General features: G+C 37.9%; 1 protein-coding gene and 1 pseudogene across 2 annotated transcripts in view; both read right to left on the reverse strand.

Moving 5' to 3' along the window:
• The window catches only part of KLB (klotho beta), a 41,090-nt gene extending 17,922 nt beyond the window's left edge, over positions 1-23,168 (reverse strand). The window contains exons 1-2 of the mRNA XM_082390494.1: positions 20,693-23,168; positions 1,077-1,587 (exon numbers count right to left, since the gene is read on the reverse strand). Coding sequence (XP_082246620.1) covers positions 1,077-1,587; positions 20,693-21,430 — 1,249 coding nt within the window. The 5' untranslated portion in view covers positions 21,431-23,168. The remainder of the gene's footprint in view (positions 1-1,076; positions 1,588-20,692) is intronic.
• On the reverse strand, positions 23,108-23,488 carry LOC309627701 (small ribosomal subunit protein eS24 pseudogene; annotated as a pseudogene). The gene has a single exon. The product of its transcript is annotated as a small ribosomal subunit protein eS24 pseudogene (transcript).
• Positions 23,489-24,192: the final 704 nt, after the last annotated feature.

The raw sequence follows: 24,192 nt of genomic DNA on the forward strand, positions 1-24,192 counted from the left end.
CCAGGGATCGAACCCGGGCCCTCAGCAGTGAAAGCCACTAGTCCTAACCACTGGACCTCCAGGGAATTCCCTCCAAGCTTGTGACTTCTAAAGAGAGCTACAGAGTTGTAGAAAGATCCACTGAGAATTCCTTTATATAGGAGAGAAATGGGGCCCAACTCTGTAGGGGACAGAACATCATAATTCGAGCTTGTCCTCTGCTCCATTATTTCAGTCAGCCACCTGCAGATGTCACTACCTGAGTAAAGGAAAAGGAATGAGGGGATGGGCAGGGATTAGAGAAATATCCAAGAACAATAGAAGTTGCTCAGTTTAGCCATTCATGGCTCATTCTTTGTCTTCAGACTTTTCGTCACTGAGTCATGTAGTAGAGTAAAAGGAGCACAATCAAAAAAACTTTCAGCATCTTAGACTAAAGTACTACTGTTAGAAAACTTTTGACATGTCTCCTTTAGCATTATGTCCTTTTAAAAGGAATGAAACAGCATCCTGTTGCCAATTAAGGATGTATCTACAGTGTAAAACTATTGTTTTCAAACCTTTATTTAAAAGGACACGAGAGTGGGACTTCTCTGGGGGCTCAGTGGTTAAGAATCCGCCTGCCAATGCAGGGGACGTGGGTTTGATCCCTGGTCTGGGAGGATCCCACATGTCACGGAGCAACTAAGCCCAGGCGCCACAACTACTGAGCCTGCGCTCTAGAGCCCGCGAGCCACAACTACTGAGCCCACGTGCCACAACTACTGAAGCCCGCACGCCTAGAGCCTGTGCTCCGCAACAAGAGAAGCCATGGCAATGAGAAGCCCGCACGCCGCAACGAAGAGTAGCCCCCGCTCGCCGCAGCTAGGGAAAAGCCCATGAGCAGCAATGAAGACCCAACGCAGCCAAAAATAAATAAATAAATACATTTATAAAAAAAAAAGGATGAGAGTAACGTTAAAAAATTCTGTCAACATTGGAAAATAGGAAAGTCCAACAATGACCATAACAACAATAATCATATATTCAAAGGTGACTTTAAATACCCTATAGCATAAGTATTCAAGACAGTTATTTTGAGCTAATGTGCAACCAACCTTGGAGAACCTGGTTGAGGAAGTTCTTCATCATGTAGATGGCTGTGGTATCCTCTGTTTTCACATGACTGTCCGTGAACCAGCCATTCTCAGTGATCAGGATTCGGGGATTGCCATATTCCAGTTTAATCCAGTTCAGCACGTCTCTTAAATTGAGGGACACATTTTGTCCCATTTTAGCCATGGTGTTGTAGGGCTTGAAATTGTTGGGTCCAAAGGAAAAGGCAAAGAAGTCAGCTGTGCCCCTCACCTCATTCTTCTCCGCTTCAGAGAAGAGGGGTAGAATGGAGAACAACTTCTTTTTCATCACCTCTGGATAGTTACCATCCCCGTGGATAGGGTTGGCAAACCACCCGAGCACAGAAACCATGGATTGTTGGCACTTGAGTATATCCATTGTGTTTTCTGATCTGTTTGGTTCAATCCAGTGGGATCCCAACGTGATTGATAACCGACCCTTCTGATGTGGGCGGAAATTTCTATTGTAGTTATGCCAGACTTTCGAATGAGCCTAAGAACAAGAAAATATTGTTAATCTTTACTGTCCTTACTCACAGGGTTGTGACTTGGCTGATAGAAGGTCTTCATGGACAAATTAGTGAAGCGTCGGGTGCTGCAGGGGAAAGCTGCCAGGGAACCCTGATGACCGCAAAGTCTGCTCTCTGTTCACTTCCCCTGTGCTTCCAACCTAAAGCCTCCCCTATAGGATTACCGAGAGGCAGGCAGAGAGCTCTTGTCCTAGCTCCATCTTACTTCTCCTCTCCCTGGCTCCCTTCCGGGCTCTCTCGGGGCTGGGTACAGGTGAGACGCTATGTGGATTATAGGGTTTCTTCCTCTACATAGAAAGACTCAGAGCAGTGCTCTCTCATTGTTCTACAGAGTCTTCTTTTGGCCCTAACTTAGAAGTCCAGGATAATACAATTTCTAAATTCTGTAAATGGATAGTAATAGAGCTCACCTCCTAGGCTTGTTGTAAGGATTGAATGAATTAATGCACTCTAGAACAGTGGCTGGCACACAGTATAGCTCTATATAAGCCTTAGCTATTATTACTATTATTATAAAAGGGTGGCAGGCATGGCACAGTGCAGAAAACCAGTGGAAATAGTGTAGGATTTGGGATCAGCTCACTTGGGCTTGAAGTTCAGGTACTAACTATAGTAGCCTTAGATAAGGCACTTAACCTGTCTGAAATCTCTTCGTATTCTCAGCTGTAAAATGAAGTTAAAAATAATAATACCCTCTGTAAAGTTGTTGTTAGATGTAGAGCTAACGTATATATTAAATATGTAGCATAGAATAGAGCACCTAGGAGCTACTGCCTAAAGATGGATATTATTATTATTGGCCCCCCTGGAATTTACATTTCCTGTTGCGTTCACTTAAAACAGAGCCTCACGATCAGTTTCCAGTCTATTTAATAGGTACTTACTGAGCGCTGACTCAATGCCTGTCTTGCCCTGCCCTGAGAGGCTGAAATAAATGGTGCAGGGATTTGCTCTCAGGAGCCAGTAATCTTAATGGGAAAATAAGACTAAAATGTATGAAAGAGAAACATATAAAACTGAATAAAATAAGACACTAAATTAAGGCAGAGGCATGATTCAGTAAAGAACCATGAGCTGTATGGTTCTTAACTTGAGGACTCTAGTTAAGGACTCAAGGCCAGTTAAATGCGCAAGGTCTCCTTCCTGCCTGGCCAGCCAGAGCTTGCTCCTTTATGTATCCGCCTCTCCTCCTCTCAGCACCTGACTTGCTTGTCTCTTGATGGCTCTTCCCAGGTCTGCCAATTTCTCCTCTAATTGGGTGTTTCTAAAACTAGGGCACAAACCCTTATTATTTGTAACCCACAAAGTCTGCTTTCAGTCTTGTTCTTTAGCTTTCCTTTTGCTCATTGGAGATGTTTTATATTGGGCTGAATTATCCAAAAGTGCCTTTTTGTAGGTCAAAAACAACAAAAAAACGAGCAATGGCTCAAACCTGATAGATCCTGTGGACATTAAAAATGTTCCATAAACTCTGTTAGGTGGGGAAAGATAGACATTAATGTAACGGCTGAGGATTCCAAAACTGGTGTCTCCTTGCTTTATGCAAGAATAGCGAATTTAAATAATTCCATGAAAGATTTTCTGAAGAAGTAGATGCCTCAAGGTATTACCTCTATCTACCTGTTCTTACTCCGTTTTCATTGGAAGATCCTGGAACCATTTAGCACCCAAATGTTCCTAAAGATCCTTAAGAATGTCCTTCTCAGAAAAGTGTTCAGGCTGTAGCCTCCTCCCCTGCCTCCACCCCTAGGTTCCAGCTTCTGAAAGGAATCTCAGGGCAGCCCAGGTCAGATTCCACCTTAAGTGGTCTCAGCAGCTCTTTCTCGACTTTTCTGGGGCTGGAATCACAGCAGAAAGTCTTTTTTTTTTTTTTTAAACACATTTATTAGAGTATAATTGCTTTACAATGGTGTGTTAGTTTCTGCTGTATAACAGAGTGAATCAGCTATACATATACATATATCCCCATATCCCCTCCCTCCTGTGTCTCCCTCCTACCCTCCCTATCCCACCCCTCTAGGTGGTCACAAAGCACTGAGCTGATCTCCCTGTGCTATGTGGCTGCTTCCCACTAGCTATCTATTTTACATTTGGTAGTGTATACACAGCAGAAAGTCTTAACTGCATTTTTCCTGATTTGAAACAAAAGCAATCATGCATTACTAGAATTCACAAGGAGGCATTCTTTGCTTTATTCTAAGCGGTCACTTAATCCCTTGGTAGCCTCAGTGCTTTCATCCATAAAAGCCGCAGTGAGTGATCAGTACGCCTCTTTAGGGTGGGTGTGCACCTCTGATGTGTAAACTGTGAAGCACTAAACACACGTAAGGTTCTGAGCCATAAACTAGCTGCCTTGCGAATATGATGCCATCAGACGCTAAAGGGAGAGTGAGATGAAATTAATATAAATGTATTAAACCAGTCCTAATAGCAGTTAACCGGTTCTAATAGGGAAAAAAAGGAGGGGGGCTTTTCTTTGAAATAGATATTCTATTGCTTATTTCTGTAACTATATGAAAGATGACTTAAGCTGTGATAACAGACATGTACCTTTGCAATAGCTTTCCAAGCGAGTTTTCTGGAGATATATATCTCTCCATGTATCTATGTATACATGTGTTGTTATGCCCCAGGTTGACCTTGGTGCTTCACAGTGTCTCTTTCACCTTTGCTGCTATTTGCATAGGCTATCAAGGTATCTAGGGTTATCTTTGCTCTGGGCTGAAGACAGCCTCTCCATCCTCATGTGGAGAATGTGGGGGAGGTTCTTTGTGCAGCACTTGTAGTTATAACCTGATCCTGTTCGCCAGGTAACAAGGTAAAAACTATTGCTCTGAGGCAGTGAGTTTGACATAACTCCTGATGAAACTGGGGTATCTATGCGTGTGCTTTGGTCCAATGCTCATAAAGGAGGTCTGCTGGGAAAACTGAACTGGGGTTGGCGGGGGAGTGCAACCTGGGCCCTGCAACCTTGCACAATAGTCATTCTGTGATTTTCCAAGGTTACCCTCTATCTTGTACAAGGCCGTCTACCTTTGGAATGATTGATTTAAGGGAGCTTCAACCTTTGTTCTTTAGATTCAGTAGCTTAAAGGGGAAGTCAGCTTTTTCTTTTTGAGGCAGATAGCAGGGCCTAATGTCATTGAGAGACAGCCAGGGACCTAATATCTCATTCTGTCCCCTCCTCTAATCTAACGTAGCAGCTCTTTGATGCCCCTGGAAGTCCAGACTCAGATAAGTTCTGTGGATGATAGGCGGCAAATAAGATAGCTGGACAACTTTAGAAACAAAGATGAAGAAGGGGTCAGAGGTCAGGGAGACGTGGTGGAAGGGACACGGGTGGAAGGCAGTGCTTTGGAAGGCTTGCGTTGAAGAAACCTAGCGCATCACACGTGTCTGTATTTAAGGAACACCCAATCATTTGTCAAAAATTAAATTTTTGTTAAATTTTCAAATCTGTGCATGAATTTAGCCACATTTTGGCTGAAATATTTTCATGTGAACTATAAACTTGTTTATTGTTAAAACTATTTAATAAAGTATTAAATGAAAATCATTAAAGAAAATATACTTTAAAACTCCACAGAGCAAACTGTTTTCATATTTGTGTTCCCCCCAACTTTTCCAAATATATTTCCCAGCTAAAGTCACTCTAACATTTTCCATGTTATTTTTAGTTTTCATAATAATCTTAGTATAACAATTCATCAATCTGATGAAATATGATTTACTTAGTCATCTCCCTCTTTTGATAAAAATTAGCTTGTTTTTCTTTTCTTGCCATCTTTCCTTCCTTCTTCCCTCCCTTTACTTACCCTCCCTCCCTCCCTCCTTCCTCTCTCTCTCTTTCTCTCTCTTCCTGCCTTCCTTCTTCCTTCCTTCCTGTCATAAATAATGTAGTAACTAACTTTGGTCATATAGCTTTAATTTGTTAGAATCCTTTCCTTTTTTTAATCCCAGGAATGAGCTACCTATTTTTTGAATTGTTTTGCATGTTTCCAAATTGATTTCCATACATTTTGTCCTTCACTGTGAGTGTTTTCTAACCACCTGCTTAGAATCATTGATTGCTCTTTTGGGGGATAACTGGCCATCAGGAATGATATAAAAGTGCTACTCACCTACTTGGTACCACAGGGGACAGGACCCGGGTCTTGAAAGCAGGACACCCAGGCTCTAGCACTGGCCCTGCTACTAATTAGCTTTACGGTCTTGGATCAGTCAATTCCCTCTTAGCAGCCTCAGATCCCTCCTTCATTATACTGAGCTAAAAATAAACACTCTAGAGAATCGTTGTGAAGATGGAATGAGGTAATACATGTAAAGACCCTATGAAAACCACACGAACCTAAATTTGAAGGACTTTGAAAGAGCGAGCTGAAAATTATTTAACCTGCTGTGCAGAACTGTGGGAAGTTGTGTAGGCGTGAGGGTTGTTCGCAGATGGCTCTCCCTGACCTCTCAAGGCTTGCAGCTGACCATTTTGTCCTCATTTATTTTTTTGCTGCTGATCAAAATTATTCATTGTTCATTTGGGCTAGAATTAATTTCAGTTTGATTTATTATTTAACTTACTCAGCACTTCTTTATATTAAGTATCAAGTTTTCTACTAGTTACAATTGCTGCTCTTCCAGATTATTTAACATTCATTCATTCCACAAATATTTATTGGGTGCTTAAGATATGTGAACTTTATTGTTCATTGCTAAAAAAAAATTATGTGATTGTTATTTTCTTATTAATTTTTTGACAATCTTGAAACTCTCTTGGAAACAATATCTTACCCTCATTATTCTTAGGAGAGAATTTAAATATTAACAAAAGTTACCACCTTTCATAAAGAAAATATTTACCCATTCTATTTTTAATGGTTCGAATTCATATTTTCTATGGTTGGACTAACTCAGTAATGATCATATTAAAATTCATTTTCCTCCTATTTTCTTTTCAATCATTGTATTTTCAACTTATTCTAACAAATCATTGATTGTTATCAATTTGCCTAGTGTCAGGATTTCCACATAGAAATCACGTAAAAACTAAACTCTAATATACTTGTTCCTTAAAAAAAGTCCTATTATTGTTATAGAATTCTAATTTCAATTATAATATTACTAAACTAAACCAGTGCCTGAGCCAGAATCTAAACCTGGCAACACAAAGGGAAAAAGGTCTAGAATAAAGTTCATAATTTATTAAATGAAGCATCTGTGGGTTTCCCCAGATATTAGACGGGCACTTAGAAGAAATCAATATCAGTAAATTGGTACCTTACTGAAGTTCAGTTTCCTTGCCCAAGGAGAACATTTGCATGCCAACTTTGCAGAAGGTGAAATGACATTTTAAGCTTTCTGTTAGTACTAAATTAACAATAGTGATCCTATTAGTAATTTTTTTAATGCAAAAAGACTATATCTCCAAGTATAATTGAAGCTAAAATGGCCTGGGTTGGAGACTTAAAGCCTTTCCTCAGGATTTAGGAATAAAAAGTTAAAGATAGTCAACATAGAAACCACTCTGAGAATTACAAATAATATAATTTGTACAAAAACAAAAATAAGACCTACCATTTTGGGGCCTGCAACAAAGGCAGACTGACCATGAACCTAAGGAAGCTGAAACTTCAGTACTCCTCACTCGCCTGAGTCCCCATGAAATGTGCTGGGGGGGTGGGGAGCCAAGTAGTGATTGGAAACATTTCTAAGTAAGTATCGATATTTCTGATAAATTCCTTGAAGAGACCTTAGAAAATAAGGAATCTGAATCTCCAAGACCACAGTAATTTGTTGTAATATTTTTTTCATTCTAAATAGATGTTTACCTTTGCACCAGCTTTTGTGTCCATAATTTTGAATTTTTTCCTTATGTAAGTCTCAGGCCCATGCAACATAGGTCCACTCCTGGCCTACGAGCTTCCTGAGTGCAGGGACTGTATCTCTTTTGTTCACAGTTATACATACAGATGTCCAGGGAAGAGCCTGGCATAGAATACTTGTTGAATAAATGCCCACTATGAATCAGCTAGTTTGTTGGTGACCTGACATACATTGTTGATAATACAGCCTCTGCAAAGCAGGTTTTATTTTTCCCATTTTAGAGAAGAAACTGAAGTTCACAGAGGCTAGGTAGTCGTGGAGACAGGATGTGAATCCAGGCCTCTCTGATCACTATACTAAACCATCGTGCTTTCTGTATGTCCCACCAGTTCTAAATTTTGAATGTTGGGGAAAGGCCATTTGACGTGAACCACAGCATACTGTTCTAAAATTATATTTTCTTTCGGCTGTACTTGGTTATTAAAAGAACTAAACAGTCCTAGAATGAGGGTCCCACTCTCACCTGTTGAGAATAAAGTATCTATACGTGTCTGGAATTTAGGATCACCTAGAAAGTTCATGGAGGACCTGCCAGCAAATTTGGGGTATTCAGAAAACCATGTAGTTTTCCAAGTGTCTAGTACAGCATGTAATATTTATGTGTAATTCCCTGTACCTCTTTCCTAGAACCAGCGATGTTGACACTGGATATTGTCCTTACTGGTGTCAGAGGCTAAATGAGTCCCTTAGGAACCATTTCTACACTTGACTGTCTTGACCAAGGATGGTGATCATTACACCATTGTCGATGTTAGACCGAAAGGGCAGGGACGCTGTGGTTGCATAGCCGTTAGCCCAGCATCACCTTTGAACAAATCATAATTAAATGGTCCTTAAAGATGAGTGACTTTCATGATCAAATATAACAGAATAGTGGTTAAATTACAGAACCATAGAAAATTTACAATATAAACAGTAATAAGAATGAACATATATTTAGTGCTAAATGTGCTGAGCACTATTCTAAGCACTTTCCATGTACTATCTCATTTAATCCTCATTTAAATCTTGAGAAGTAGGTACTATTATTATTCCCGTTTTATAGGAGAGGGAAGAGAGGTTAGGTAGCTTGTTCATAAGCTAAGTCAAGCCCAGGCTGTATTGCTCCAAGTTCTGTGTTCTTGCCTGCTAATTAGAGGTAGAAGATGGACTTTAGAGATCATTTGGTCCAATTCTTAAAAACTCTCTATTATAGATAAGATGCTGAAACAAAAGAAATAAGTGACTTGGGAATTCCCTGGTGGTCCAGTGGTTGGGACTCTGCGCTTCCACTGCAGGGGCCCGGGGTTTGATCCGTGGTCAGGGAACTAAGATCCCACAAGCCGCATGGCGCGGCCAAAAAAAAAAAAAAAGAAAAAGAAGTGATTTGCCCAAGGTCTCAGTTAGTGCAAAGCCAGAATTAGAACTAAATCCTTCAGCCTCTAGATCACTGTGATTTCTGGACATGATGCACATTAAATTATGAGCTTTTGAAACACACTTTTACATCTTAGACTCAAAGGTGACTGAACAGGCTGTGCAAATGCAAGTGTATGTAACAGACATGGCACAAAAACAAGGGCCAGTACATTGAGAAAGCCATCTGACAGTGTTTGGGTGCCAGGAACACTCTAAGAGACAATCTGAGAGTCATGGTTTTGATTACGCCTTCATCCAACCCCCTCAGTCCCCAGTCAAACAGAGAGTTCATCAGCATTACCTTCTGTTCTGCTTAATTATTTTTTCCCCTTCAAGAAATTATACACATCAGCAAAATCAAGTTTAGAGAAATCATTTTTACTTATCTCTTTCCTTCAACCCATGGCTATTTTTTAAAAAAATAAATTTATTTATTTATTTTTGTCTGCGTTGGGTCTTCTTTGCTGCACGCGGGCTTTCTCTAGTTGCGGTGCGCGGGCTTCTCGTCACGGTGACTTCTCTTGCTGCAGAGGACAGGCTCTAGGTGCGCAGGCTTCAGTAGTTGTGGCACGCAGGCTCAGTAGTTGGGGCTCACAGGATCTAGAGCTCAGGCTCAGTAGCTGTGGCGCACGGGCTTAGTTGCTTTGCTGTATGTGGGATCTTCCCGGACCAGGGCTCGAACCCATGTCCCTTGCATTGGCAGGCGGATTCTTAACCACTGTGCCACCAAGGAAGGCCTCAACCCATAGCTATTATTTTATCCTTTTCTTCACTCTTCATTCATTTATGTTGATTGATTGCTTAAATTCAAGTCTATAAACACTTATTTAACAAATACAAGGCAGCTTTGCGCAGTGGCAGTATCATAGCCAATGAGGTTTATCCGAGGCATGATTATTTCTAGTTGAAAACTTTCCCAATACCCCGCCATGAAGACTTGAAATATAGTTGACATTGGCAATTTTTGAGAGTCTCTACGGAGACTGCTTAAAAAAAAAAAGCAAGTCACCTTAGTAGGCATTTAGAAAAAATATTAACAAGATAGCTCCTGCCTTCAGATGACCTCTGACCTCTAGTAGGAGAGAGAAGTATAGAAATAAGTAGAAGAAAAACAGTATACTTCTACATTTCAATTAATTAGAAATGATAACAAAAGCTTAATGTAGTAATATGCTTCAAATTTGTAAAAAAATGACTATATGTATATGCTTATATATACATAGAAAAATATTTGGACATTGAACAAGCCGCTAGCAGTTGTTACTTCTAGAGTATGGGATTAGGGAGTAAGAAAAGAGGAGAGCTTTCGTTTTTTAACTTTATGTCTTTCTGTATTGTTTGAATGTTTTTCAGTAAAAATGCATTATTTTTGAAATTTAAAAATGTCACGAGAATTGGTTGAAACAGATGGTTTCTGTCAGTGAATTTAATTGCTCTATGCTATCACTCTTTACTTTCTCTGAAGTTCCAAAAATCTCAAAGGAAAAAAAAAAACAAATTAAAAGTTCTTTTATTCTGGATGTCATTATATATTTTTACTCTGGAATAATACATTGATATTCAAAGGTAAAAGGAGGAGGCGTACAATACACACGTGATTAACATGGAAGAAGAACTGATAACAGTAAACCCAGCTCTTTATTTAAGATTCAGTCACATAATCTCTGGTCAAGATATAATGCCATAAAGAACCAATGAATGGAATCCTCCAAATACTAAAAATCCTGGTTTTCACCAGCCTCAAGGCTCCCCCAAACAAGTAGCACTGTTAGATCACCCAGGAAATCATTTTAATTTCTTCTGTGATTCACTGTTTATTGGTTAGTAAGTTAGAAGGTTCTGATCTATTCTCAGCATCCCTTTACTTTTCAGCAAGAGAATTGCTGTTAATGTTCAATAATTTTAATTACTCCTTTTTTTTTTCACTTTAAAGAAAAATTTATTTATTTATTTATTGGCTGTGTTGGGTCTTCGTTTCTGTGCGAGGGCTTTCTCTAGTTGTGGCGAGCAGGGGCCACTCTTCATCGCGGTGCGTGGGCCTCTCACTATCGTGGCCTCTCTTGTTGCGGAGCACAGGCTCCAGACGCGCAGGCTCAGTAGTTGTGGCTCACGGACTTAGTTGCTCCGCGGCATGTGGGATCTTCCCGGACCAGGGCTTGAACCCGTGTGCCCTGCATTGGCAGGCAGATTCTCAACCACTGCCTCACCAGGGAAGCCCAATTACTCCTTTTTAACATAGACTATTTTCTAATATTGAGTTTTCTCTGTAAGATTTTTTACATGCAAATAAATGACACATGTATTATATTATAAACTAGTGTGAAGTTTCCCTCAGTTCATAATTTCGTCATATCTAGCACTGTTTCCACTACTTACAATATTTTCTATTCTCCAGTTGGGCCTAATTTTCCACGTATAAGAGTGTTCATGTCAAATTAAGCTGTTTAAATATGATCACAATGTTATTCTCTGAACATTTATAATTACATTTATTTAAACCTGTTAATCATTCACTGAAGTATAACTTTTTCTACTTAATGATTAGAAAAGGTAAATACTGCTCTCTTGAAGGTTATAAAATACCAATTGTCGTCTACAAATAGTTTTTTTTTACATGACTCTTCTCTCTAACAATGGTATTCTGGTTATTGAAACTTTTTAGCAATTCTTATCCGAGAGCTGTTTTTACCTTTTATTCAAATTTGATTGGGAACATCTATAAGAATACTAGTTTTAACTTGTTTGATCATTATTTCCTATATTTTGTTAGCGGTGTCTTAGGTCCTAATGAAGATGAGTTGGGATAATAATATAGGTACTATGGAGAGTTCCCTGGTCGCCTGGTGGTTAGGATTCTGGTCTTTCACTGCTGTGGCCCGGGTTCAATCCCTGGTCAGGGAACTGAGATCCCATAAGCCGCGTGGCATTTTGAAAAAAAAAAAAAAAATATATATATGTATATATATATACATATATGTATTTTTATATAAAATGTACTATGCATTAGCTAATTAAATGAATGATTGTGTTAACATTTTTAAACTTTAGATGGTATTGCCGAGGGCACACGTATGTGATTTAACAGCACTTTAATGGGACACTAAAGTTTTGAGCAAATAAAAAGTAAAATCATGGGGACAAAGGAAAAAACTCATGGTTAATGTATGGATCAGTGATAAACTGTTCATAGATTTTGTGGACAAATAAAACATGTAGATAGATTTTTAAAAATAGATCTTTATTGGAGTATAATTGCTTCACAGTACTGTGTTAGTTTCTGCTGTATAACAGAGCAAATCAGCTATGTGCATACGTATGTCTCCATATCCCCTCCCTCTTGCGTCTCCCTCCCACCCACCTTATCCCACCCCTCTAGGTCATCGCAAGGCACCGAGATGATCTCCCTGTGCTATGCAGCTGCTTCCCACTAGCTATCTATTTGACATTTGGTAGTGTATATATGTCGATGCTACTCTCGCTTTGCCCCAGCTTCCCCCTCCCTCCCCGTGTCCTCAAGTCCATTCTCTATGTCTATGTCTTTATTCCTGCCCTGCCACTAGGTTCATCAGTACCATTCTTTTTTTTTTTAGATCCCATATATATGCATTAGCATACAGTATTTGTTTTTCTCTTTCTGACTTACCTCACTCTGTATGACAGACTCCAGGTCCATCCACCTCACTACAAATAACTCAATTTTGTTTCTTTTTATGGCTGAGTAATATTCCATCATATATATGTGCCACAACTACCATATGACGCAGCAATTCCACTACTGGGCATATACCCTGAGAAAACCATAATTCAAAAAGACACATGTACCACAATGTTCATTGCAGCACTATTTACAATAGCCAGGACATGGAAGCAACCTAAATGTCCATTGACAGATGAATGGATATGCGTAGATTGTTTTGGTCTTTAAATAGGTAATATGAGTCAAATATCTATTGAGTCTGCATCAACACAAGTGGCTGCAATGGAGTTGTAGGCTGTAAATTGTTTTTCACTGAGGCTAGGTAGCTGATTCATGTCATTAAAACTTGCTAGCTTGGATTCGGACAGATGAAATTTAAATTTTGGATCTGACACTTATTATGAGTAAAAAAACCACACTTGTACAGCTTTGTAACCTCAGGCAAATTTCTGTGGGCTTCAGTTTCATCAACTATAAAATGCCTATAAGAATATCTACCTGGCAGGGTTGATGTGAGAATTGAATGAGCTAACATGTGAAAAGTACCTAGTACAGTTTCTGACAGTACATTAGGTGTGTGAAAAAATATTCTGCTTATAATAATAGTTATTAAGAATAGTATGGGGGCTTCCCTGGTGGCACAGTGGTTGAGAATCTGCCTGCCAATGCAGGGGACACGGGTTCAAGCCCTGGTCTGGGAAGATCCCACATGCCGCGGAGCAACAAAGCCCGTGCACCACAACTACTGAGCCTGCGCGTCTGGAGCCTGTGCTCCGCATCAAGAGAGGCCGCGATAGCGAGAGACCCGCGCACCGCGATGAAGAGTGGCCCCTGCTCGCCACAACTAGACAAAGCCCTCGCACAGAAACGAAGACCCAACACAGCCATAAATAAATAAATAAATAAATATTAAAAAAAAAAAAAGAATAGTATGACAAAATGTCAAAAAGTTATCTGTAATAATTGTCTCAAGTCTCCATTTTTAAGACTTAAGACCAATCTCTGTCCTTTATTCTCCCCATTTCTGTGTTCTTTTTTGTTTGTTTGCTTGTTTTTGGTGTTGGCGGGGACATGGTGGAAGGTAGCAAGTAAGTTTTTTTTTAACCTTCTCACTGACAGAAAAGCTTGGGCTAGTTTTTTAGCTACAAGATTTAGCAAAAATTAATTTTAATATGTTATTGTCTTGCAACCCAACTTTAACAAGGGAGTTTTTAAAAATTCCTTTCTTTTTTTATGGAAAAAAATCGTTTCAGACTATCCTTGAAGATTTTGCTTCTGTCTAACCAAGGCAAGCTAAAAATGCTCCAGCTAGAAACTGCATTTCAAAATATTACACTTAGTCTTCGAGATATTGGTGGGGGTGTTGGGCCAAAGAGGTTCAAAAATGACATTTAATCTATTTAAATGTGCCTGTGAAACACTGCAGCCTTCTTGTTCAAGAAAGCAGGGACTTTCCTGGTGGCGCAGTGGCTAAGAATCCACCTGCCAATGCAGGGGACACGGGTTCGATCCCTGGTCCAGGAAGATCCCACATGCCGCGGAGCAACTAAGCCCACGAGCCACAACTACTGAGCCCACGTGCCACAACTACTGAAGCCCGCGTGCCTAGAGCCCCTGCTCCACAACAAGAGAAGCCACCGCAATGAGAAGCCCCTGCACCTCAATGAAGAGTAACCCTCCCTGGCCGCAGCTAGAGAAAGCCCACGTGCAGCAATGAAGACCCAACACGGCCAAAAGATAAGTAAATAGAAAATAAATTTATAAAAAAGAAAGCAGTTGCAGCTGTCTGTTGCCAACGAAGGCTTAGCTATAAATCATGTGAATGGTGGCTTTTTCACAGCTGTTTTTGCTGTTTTAGCACTAAATTTTGGTTAAGAATTTCGACAAGTCCTTAAGAAGTGTACTATATAAAGATGATTGTTTTCTTTCCTTTTCTTTTAAAAATACAAAATATTCTCTTTACTTTCTCATCTTATGTATTTTTTGCTTTTGTCACAACACATAAAAATAGAAAGAATAGTATAACGACCCCTCAAAACACATCTCTCAGCTTTAAGGATCATCAACATTCTGCACCTTGTTTCGAGATGGGCTTTCAATGTAAACTTTTTAATAGACGCTGGTATACACAGATATTGATTTGCATGTTCTGAAAAGACTATATGTTTATGCCAGTATCTGGGTTGGTGTGCGTGTGTGTGGGTGTGCATGTGTGTTTGTGTCTGTGTGTGTGTCTGAAGTCCACTTTTATTCAATAACAATTTTAAATACTTTCTGGGGCCAGGCAGATCTCCCTTAAATAGAAAATAATTAATATTATTTATTGAATACCTAATACATATGCAGCCTCGTGTGACCTTCTCTGAGGGAATGACGCCAATAAATGCTAAGGCAGAGTTCCTCAAAGAGGTGGAAAAATAGGGAATAAATCAAGTCTTATTCTAGGCTCAGGAACAAATGGGTGAGGCCTTGACCTAGAGTAGAGTTTCCCAACATTTCTTGTCCTGAAACCCTCTTTCACAGTATTAAGCAATCTCTTGAGCCCCTGAGGAATTTAAAAAATCATTTCATTATTTGTGTGTGGTATACAAACAAGTGTTGACATATATTTTATTTTATATAAGTCTATTTCTTTAAAGATTGTACTGAAAAGTTTATTTCAAAGAAGTTTAAAATATTCAGAAAATAAAATACTCATATATAAAATACTCATATACATAAACATAAGTATTGGCATTTTCCCATCTAATAAATATTTTTACATTTTAAAAATTATTTTAATTACATAAGAAAAAGCATTTTATGACACATTTTTAAATGACACAATGTGTTTGGTTTTATGACTGAATATATACTAAAATGCAGAATAAAATTTACATATTCAAAGGTCTTTTCCAAGGCTGGTACACCTACCTCTTTTTGTATGGGATATGACATTGGGCATAACAAAGATGAACATTTTTTAATTTTAAATGTTACATATTTATTTTAAGGATATTAGAAAATACTGGTATTTCGTGTATAATAGGATATAAAATTTCCTTTCAAAATAAACATTTTTTTTTTTTTTGGCCACACGGTTTGTGGGATCTCGGTTCCCTGACCAGGGATTGAACCCCAGACCACAGAAGTGAAAGCACTGAATCCTAACTACTAGACCACCAGGGAACTCCCCTCAAAATAAACATTTTTAAAGAAAAATGTTTTAATAAATAATAGTGCATGTGGTACTTGGATATACAGACAAACAAAAAAGCCAGCAAAAGAGCCAGCATGAAGTGATGCACAAAATACCCAAACTTTGTGAAACACAGTGTTATGGCATCAAAAATGGATAAATATTTATATATTTATAATATTGCTTCTATAACATTCTGTTTGAATTATTGAATTTTACTCTTAAAAAAATACAAGCTTTCAAAAAGTAAGTTTACTGTTTTGTTCATAAATAACTATATAAGAGAAATAGTTTGGGGCAACTCTTTCAAGTATTTTACAAATAACACAAAGTTAGTAGGAACAGTCTTTATTCCCAAAGTGTGAAAAGCCAAATTAGATACAATCATCAACATTATTTCCTCATTTAACATTTTTTAAAGAATCGTTTGTTCTCTAAAAACATCCTGATATGGCATAAATTAGAGTCTATGTATGCGACTTACAGGTCTGGTGAAAATCTCCTTGAGGCAATTTTCTAAAACTGAGACAATTTTACGTCCCTCATACTGATTCTATTTCAAACTTCTTGTTTTTTATGCTTCATGTCTTTAACCAGTTGCCAATTTATAGGTTTAAGTCAGTGGTTTTCATGGAAGGGAAGGGGGAGAAATTTTGTCCCGCCCCCCCGCCCCCAACTCCAGGGGACATTTGGCAACGTCTGGAGACAATTTTGGTTGTTGTAACCCTGTGGAGGAGGGTGCCACTGTCATCTAGGGGGCAGAGGCCAGGGATGCTGTTAAACGTCCTGTAATGCACAGGACAGCTCACGACAAGAAAGAATTATTTGGCCCAATATGTCAATAGTGCCCAGGTTGAGAAATCCTGGTACTATGTAAACAGTTCACATCTATGAAAGATAATAATTTAAAGCCATGAAGTGGTCAGAACTATCATGGAAGCTGGCAGTATTTAGTGGAGTAATAAACTGAATGAGTTACCATCTTATGAGCCATCTCATATCCCCCAACCTCCCTGCATGTTTACTCAGAGGCTCTCAGATATTTCATTTTAAGGAGGAGGGGATGGAATCTATAAATTTCAGTTATTATGCATATTTACTGCTTTAAAAATAGAATGAAAACAGACACCATTACTGCCTTTACTAATGTGAAAACTTGCAGCTCTGCTGCTCTGAGGCATGAGTGCATAGGCCAAACAGGCTAGGATCTGTCTCTGGGGTTTTAAAAACTGAACTTGGGAGAGAGAACTCTCCTCTACAAAGGAGAGAATGAGGAGAACCCACAAGAAGAAATAGACATGAGAGACTGAGATAAAGGGCTTCTGAGAGTGTCCTAGTTACTGGGTCCATTCATCCCTGTGATCTGGTTATAGGAAAATGCTCATTTTTGCTTAAGCCAACTTGAATTAGGTTTCTGTAAGAGTCCTAACTTATAAACACACCACTGGATTAATATAAGCAATATTTCAAGAATTAGCAAGAATGCAATGAAATATGAATTTTGAACTTGAGATTGGTTCTTTGATGACAAGGTTTAAGATGGAAATCCTAAACCACTCATTCCACAAACCTTAATACCTATCATGTACCTAATATTCTGTGCTAGGTGCTGGAAACATAAAACACGTGAAAAATAGTCTCTCCTTGCAAAGAACTCTCAGGCTAGTTGGGGGAGATGGAAAAGTAGCATATGAAAAGACTGCTATGATAAAAGCAAGCACCTTTTATGATGGGAGCCCTCAGGAGGGACACTGACCCTAATGAGTCAAGGAGAACTTAGAGCTGGTGACCGCCTAAATTGAGTATTGAAGGACATTAGATGGATAAAGCAGGGAGTAAGGAGGGTGTTCTAGCTGGATAGAGAGCTAGTAGAGGCTGAGTGGAGAGGAATAGTAAGGTAAAATTAAGGCACTCCTAGTAGTGCATTATTGTGGAGTGTAGGGTACAAGGGGTCGGCATTAGTGATGGGGACGGGAGAGAGATGGGGATGGCCAGGAAGGAGGGAATGGAGGCCGGGGTTGTGTCTTGAAGATCTTGATGAAAACTTGGGACTTTATCCCTAAAACTTTGGGAAGCCACTAATGGATTTTATGCAAGGGAGTGACATGATGCTTGGTAGAAATGTCACTCTGTCAATGGAGATAATAATAGGTACCTGGCAAGGTTGTTGTAAAGATTATAGATAATATATAAATGGTTAAGGCCAAAAAAGGCACCCACTTTCTATTCCAAATATTGTAAAAATTTCAGAGTGCAGCATCTATTAGTAGGGGTGATTATAGTAAATTTCTACCTGAGAGACCTGCTCTAGGTGCCACCAAGTCCGCATAAAGTGGAGTCTAGATTCCAGGTCAGTCTCAGGACTGCCTAGACCATTTAGGTTTCCTGCAAACCAGGACATTTCAGACTGAGATGGCATTTTCAGCATCATCCTGGAACTAGAAACATTGCAATAGCCGCTGTGAAATCTTTTCAATATCTGAGGATTGGGGAATAAAGTGGTCTATAAACCACCCATGAATTTAGTTTTATATTAGTTTTTTTAACTCAATAAATATTCTTGGACAAAAAACTAGTCCTAAAGAATGCTTCTTCTGGGTCACAAGGTGGCATAATAAGGAAGAAATACTTCATTGCAACATAAAATATCAAATTAATCTTTTCTATGTTAAAAGGAGGACAGAGAGGGAGCAAGTGAGGAAATCTAGTTCACCTCAGGCCGCCAGACTATTGCAAGATTTCTCTCTGGTGCTATAAGCCACTGGGTTATGCGGCAGAGTTCACTTTCTGACTAATTACAAGGGACCCCTCATGCTCCTTATGTAGGTTCGTGATTTAGAAACTTTAAAGGGATGAAAGAAATTATTTGGAAAACATAATAATTTAAAAATGTAATCCATCAATTTAACACTATAAAATTTATGTTACTATCAGAGAGTGTTAATTTTGTGTTAGAGGCAGAGCTTATCTTAAATTAGAGGAAAATGAAAAACATCTGAAAATATAGCTTTGATAGGTTAGGTTTGGAAGCAGCATCTATTTGTTAGTTATAACTTTTTCTTGTGTATTTTTATCAGTCAGTTTTTAAGGCTTTAAATGAACCACTGAAACATATTCTTCATGATAATTCTAATTGTTAACATTTTTCCAGGTAACCAAAAACTTTTTAACAATTTAGAATATTTTTCTTTACACAAAAGTTGAATAAGCATATATGTGCATGTATTTGCATAGACAACTTTAAAAAGACTATATAAAATACTACTAATACTAGTTTTCTTGAGGTTGGGATTATCAGGTGGAGAGGGAGGGAGAAATTTAACCTTTTCATTGTGTACCCTTTGGTACAATCTGATGTTTCTCAGTTTACACAAGCATGTATTGTTTTAATAATTGAAAGAACTAAATAAAAGAAATATTTTTCCTAAAATATATATGCATAATCTTCATAGTTAATAGCTATAATTTTTCTCCCCTTGAGGCCTATTTGCTAAATCACAGTATACCCACATATTAATAATATGTTCTATATACAACTATATTCAAAGCTATGTAAATGACCTTGAGATTGTAATGCAATCTGTTAACTGCAAGGGCAGATGTGACTGAACCATAGTGCAATGCACACGTATAATCCAGAAAGTTCAAAAAGAAAAGAAGGATTAACAGATATTTTGTATGTGCAAATTTAGACATGGAGTAATTTTATGTTCCTATACATTTTTCTGTTTCTATATATTTAACATTTGATTATTAAAAAATCAAATTAAGTCTCGTAGCACATTATGAAACCCTACTAGTAAAGCATTTTTCATTTTCAAAACGTAGCAGGTGTCCAGGGTAATTTATTTTTCCCAAGCAAGCTATTTAGCTCAAAAAGTGAAGTCTGATTCTAGATATTAGCCTCAATATGAGATGAAATCTCTTGAAAATTCCTGAAAGATTGCTCTTTTAAAAATATTCTTAATAGAGGCATTCAATGTTTACTAATGTTGTTGTAATTTATAAATTCCATGTTGACAACAGCTCATTTTACTCTGTAAACTTGGGCAAGTTATTTAATCTCACTAAGCTTCAGTTTGCTCATCTTTAAAATGGGGATAATAATAGGACCCAGTTCATAAGGTTATCATGAGGATTAAATGTGATAATGCATGTAATATGCTTAATGTCATCTGTGGTAAATAGTAAGCACTCAATAAATATTAGCTATTATTTTGCTTACATTTTCACTATTGTTTTAATCATTTTAGCATTTCCCAGCATAAACTCTAGCTTTTGAAATATGCTCCTTTAAAACACTTAAAGCATATTCTTCCCAGTTTTTATGCTACTAGTTGAATTTTAGCTCCTAGAACAAATAATGTCATCTTTCCTGCCATGTAATACAAATGAAACCAACTGTGAAATACATTTATTTCAATTCCTGCATTTAATATGTATCATCAGTTAGCTAACATTTATTGAGCTCACTATTTCTAAATATCACTAAGTATAGCAAGACTAACAACAAATACATATTTGAAATGGTCATGCCTTAACATAAAATTATGAAATTGTTGCATGTGGTCAGAAAAGGGTTTCAACAATGAAATTTTTAAAGGACTGGTTTTCCACAGAATGAAAGTAAACCCACATTCTCATGCTCTGATGTATAACAGTAGACTTAAAAATAGTTAATTTAAAAAGTGCAATATTTAAGGAAAATAATTGGATTAATACATTAATAATAGCTTAGATAAATAAAACATACACTAAGAATGAAATTTGAGGATAGAACTTGTGACTTAGACTAAAATTAGTTCAGTTGATTTCAATAAAAAGAGTTATTTAAATGGAAGATACATTTCTTAGAGTTTCTTTTAAACTACTGCTCTTTATACTGTGAAGCTATAATAAGAAGTCAGCTGTACAGTACCTTGATCAGGTTGTGTCCCACGGTGTAGACAGCTGCTAAATTTCCCTTCTCTCCAGGGGCATGGATACCTGTCCCATACCCATGCCAAGCGACTAGATATGGGTTGTGAATTGTAATCCAATATTTGACACGGTCCCCAAACGTCTGGAAGCAGTATGTGGCATAGTCATTGAAGATATCTATTATGGTTTCATTTTTCCACCCCCCATATTTTTCTTGCAGCGCCAAAGGCAAATCCCAATGGTATAAAGTAACTATAGGTTCAACGTGTCTAAGTACCAGAGCGTTGAGAAGAGTATTATAGTACTGGAGACCTTTTGCGTTAGCAGCTGATACTATTCCATCGGGGAAGAGCCTTGGCCAGGAAATTGAAAATTGATAAAAAGAAACACCTAAAAAATCCAGGGCTGATAAGTCTTTTTCCAGAAAAATGTAACTGTCACTGGAACTATTTGTGCCGTTGACATTTTTAAGGTGTGTATGGATGAAATGATCCCATATAGAGGGTCCTTTTCCATCTGTCTTCCAATTCCCTTCCACTTGAAATGCTCCAGTCCCAACGCCCCAGAAAAAGTTTTTAGGAAAAGTGTCATAGAGAAACAGCTGACTTTCATTTACCGGACTAAAATTAGGATTTTTAGACCATATAGCTCTTCCGTCTCCAGAGAATCCAGTAACAGCTTGGAGGAGAATAAATGCTGACAGGATGACACATCTTTGCAGTCCCCCGCTGGACATTGTTTTCCTGTAGCGTATGTTTCTTTCATCGGTGCTGAAGAAAATCCATTCATTCCCTGGAGATCATGCCGCACAGCCTGGCTTCATTTGCCACTAGCTGCTTGACTGTCTTATCAACGCTTCAGTAAAAAAGCTTGTGATTGTAAAGCTCTGTCAATGATTAGCTTGAACTGTGAGACTTAGGGTGGGTCATGGAGAGCAACGTAATTTGAGGGAGGGGGCTCTATTACCCTCACCAACACGTCACCTTCTCTCTTATTATTGGAAAAATTAGATGGAAATACATGCGACAATAGTTCCAATGTGTAACAAACACACATCAACAATGAATAAAATGCCATAGTTTCTTTGTAGCCTTTCGTATGGATCCAAATCTTTTCTGAATGTTTTGGACATTACTGAGCAAAGTGTATACCTTTTCTATTTTTATAGTTTTTGAGTGGTAATTTTATTTTTCACGTTTCAGGAAAAACAATCTTATGGACAAATAAATAGCTTTCCTAGATGCCAAAAATAAAGAATTAAAAAACATAAGATATTACACTTCCATGAAAATTACAACACATCTAAGAATAATCTTATTAAATGCTATCTATTTTAAGAAAATTATGAAAATGTCTTTATAAATTAAAAAAAGATAAATGAAGAAATATATAACACTGAAACATTGAAAAATTGTTTGGGTGGAAACATTGAATCATTTCCAATTTAATTTATACATTTAATGCACTTTTAACCAAAGTCCTCTAATCCCAAATTTTACTTCAACAAAATTATTGTGGAAGTTCACTTAAAGAATAAATAGGCAATCATTAAAAAAAAAAAACTGAAAAAGAAAATAGTGAAGCTGTTTACTACCTTCAGATATAAAAACATTAAAAAATAATTTAAGGAACATTGTCTGCAATAAGAATAAATAAAAAGAAATATTACAGACTCTATAGCCTCCAAATAACCTTGAAAAAAGTTAAAGTTTTAAATATTTGAAGCATCACATACTAATGAGAAGCAGAGTGGTTAATAGTTTGGCCCCTGGAATTAGACTGCCAGTCATACAGCTGTGCGACTGGGGACACGTTCTTTCACCTTTCTGCTCCTCAGTTTCCTCTCATGTAAGATAAGGCATAATAATAGTATCGACTGCCTGAATTATTGTGAGGATTAAATGAGTTAATACATGTAAAGCACTTCGAACAGATACTGACACATACATAGTAAGTGCTCAGTGAACATTACTTATTTTTATGTGAAAGGGAAGGATTATTCAGGAAGTGACGCTAGGATTTAGCATAAGAGACACTAAGTTCTGGCTCCTGCCTACGTTTTTAGCTTCACTTCTCATCCGTTAACCACAAGTAACCCCCTTCCCTGCAGCCATAACAAATAACCTCTAAACAGCTGTGCACACATTGATCAGCCCCATCCCTGTGCCTTGGTACGTGTGCTCTCTGCATAGGATGTGTTCTCCCCCACCTTCAACTAGCTCATGTCTACCTGTTTTTCAAAACTTCAGTACCTCCTCTGGAAAGCCCTTCTGACTCCCCAGTTTGATTTTATTTATTTTTAAATTTAGATTTTAAAAAGTTTTTAGTTTATCAGTCCTCTTGTGAAAAATCTTCACAATCGCTGCAGATAAAGTCACTGCAGAATCTACTCCACTTGTGTCCAGTCTCCAGTTCACATTTTGCCAGCCTTAACATTGGCCTTACAGTCCCCTGACTTTTCTTTATTCTGTTCTTGCATTCCTTTTGCTGTTTTCTTGAGGTATGCTTCTTCTCATACAGGCCACGTCTTGGAAGTCTATGTCTGGGTTCATTTTTTTGGGTGTAATCTAAGGAACTGTAAATCAGCTGTCTTGTTACCACCAAAATAGGTTCTGAATCCAAATACAAAGATGACATCTGGTGTGGTCTTGTACATTTTAGCTAGTTTTTCTCGAATTTCTGTCTTAGGTACTGTTGTGTTCCCAGGAAGAAGGACGTCAGTGACCAGTTGTTTCTGCTGAAGTAGTCATTTGGTCATGAACTTCCTGGTCCAGATAGTTGCAGTGTCATTCATGATGGCAGTTGATCCTCAGGCAGCCAGGGAGTGAAAAAAGCTAGTTTGAGATGATTTAGATGGATATTCTCTGTGTCCCCATGGCAGCCCATGCTTTTGCTGTTTTGACACTTAACATACAATACATTTATTTGTATCCTCTGTTTGACTGTCATCTCTCTCTCTTTTAAAAATAAGGACCGTTACTGTTTGGTTCCCTGTTGAATAACTGGGGCCTAAAGTATATGCTGAATGAAGGAATGTACCTATGGTATACTATGTATACCTCTATCACTGTATTTATCACATAATCCGGGAATTGTTTGTCTCCCTTACTAGACTGTAAGAATATCTCTTATCTAAATTTTTATCATCACTTATCAGAGTAAATGCTTAATCACTGTCTGTTAAATGAATGGAGTTGACGCAGTTAATTCCTTATTTTAAAATAAAAATTTTCCAGGTTTGGGACTTCCCTGGCGGTCCAGTGGCTAAGACTCCATGCGTCCACTGCAGGGGGTGCAGATTTGATCCCTGGTCGGGGGACTAAGATCCCGCATGCTGTGCGGCGTGCCAAAAAAAAAAAATTTCCAGGTTTATTGAGATTTAATTGACATATAACATCATTTTAGTTTAAGGTATACAACATAATGATTTGATATATATGTATATATTATGAAATGATTACTAAAAATAAAAAAATTTAATGTAATAATTTGCACCCT

This window comes from Balaenoptera borealis (genome assembly GCF_965194805.1).
Source record: "Balaenoptera borealis genome assembly, chromosome: 4".
In the NCBI taxonomy this organism is placed as follows: domain Eukaryota; kingdom Metazoa; phylum Chordata; class Mammalia; order Artiodactyla; family Balaenopteridae; genus Balaenoptera; species Balaenoptera borealis.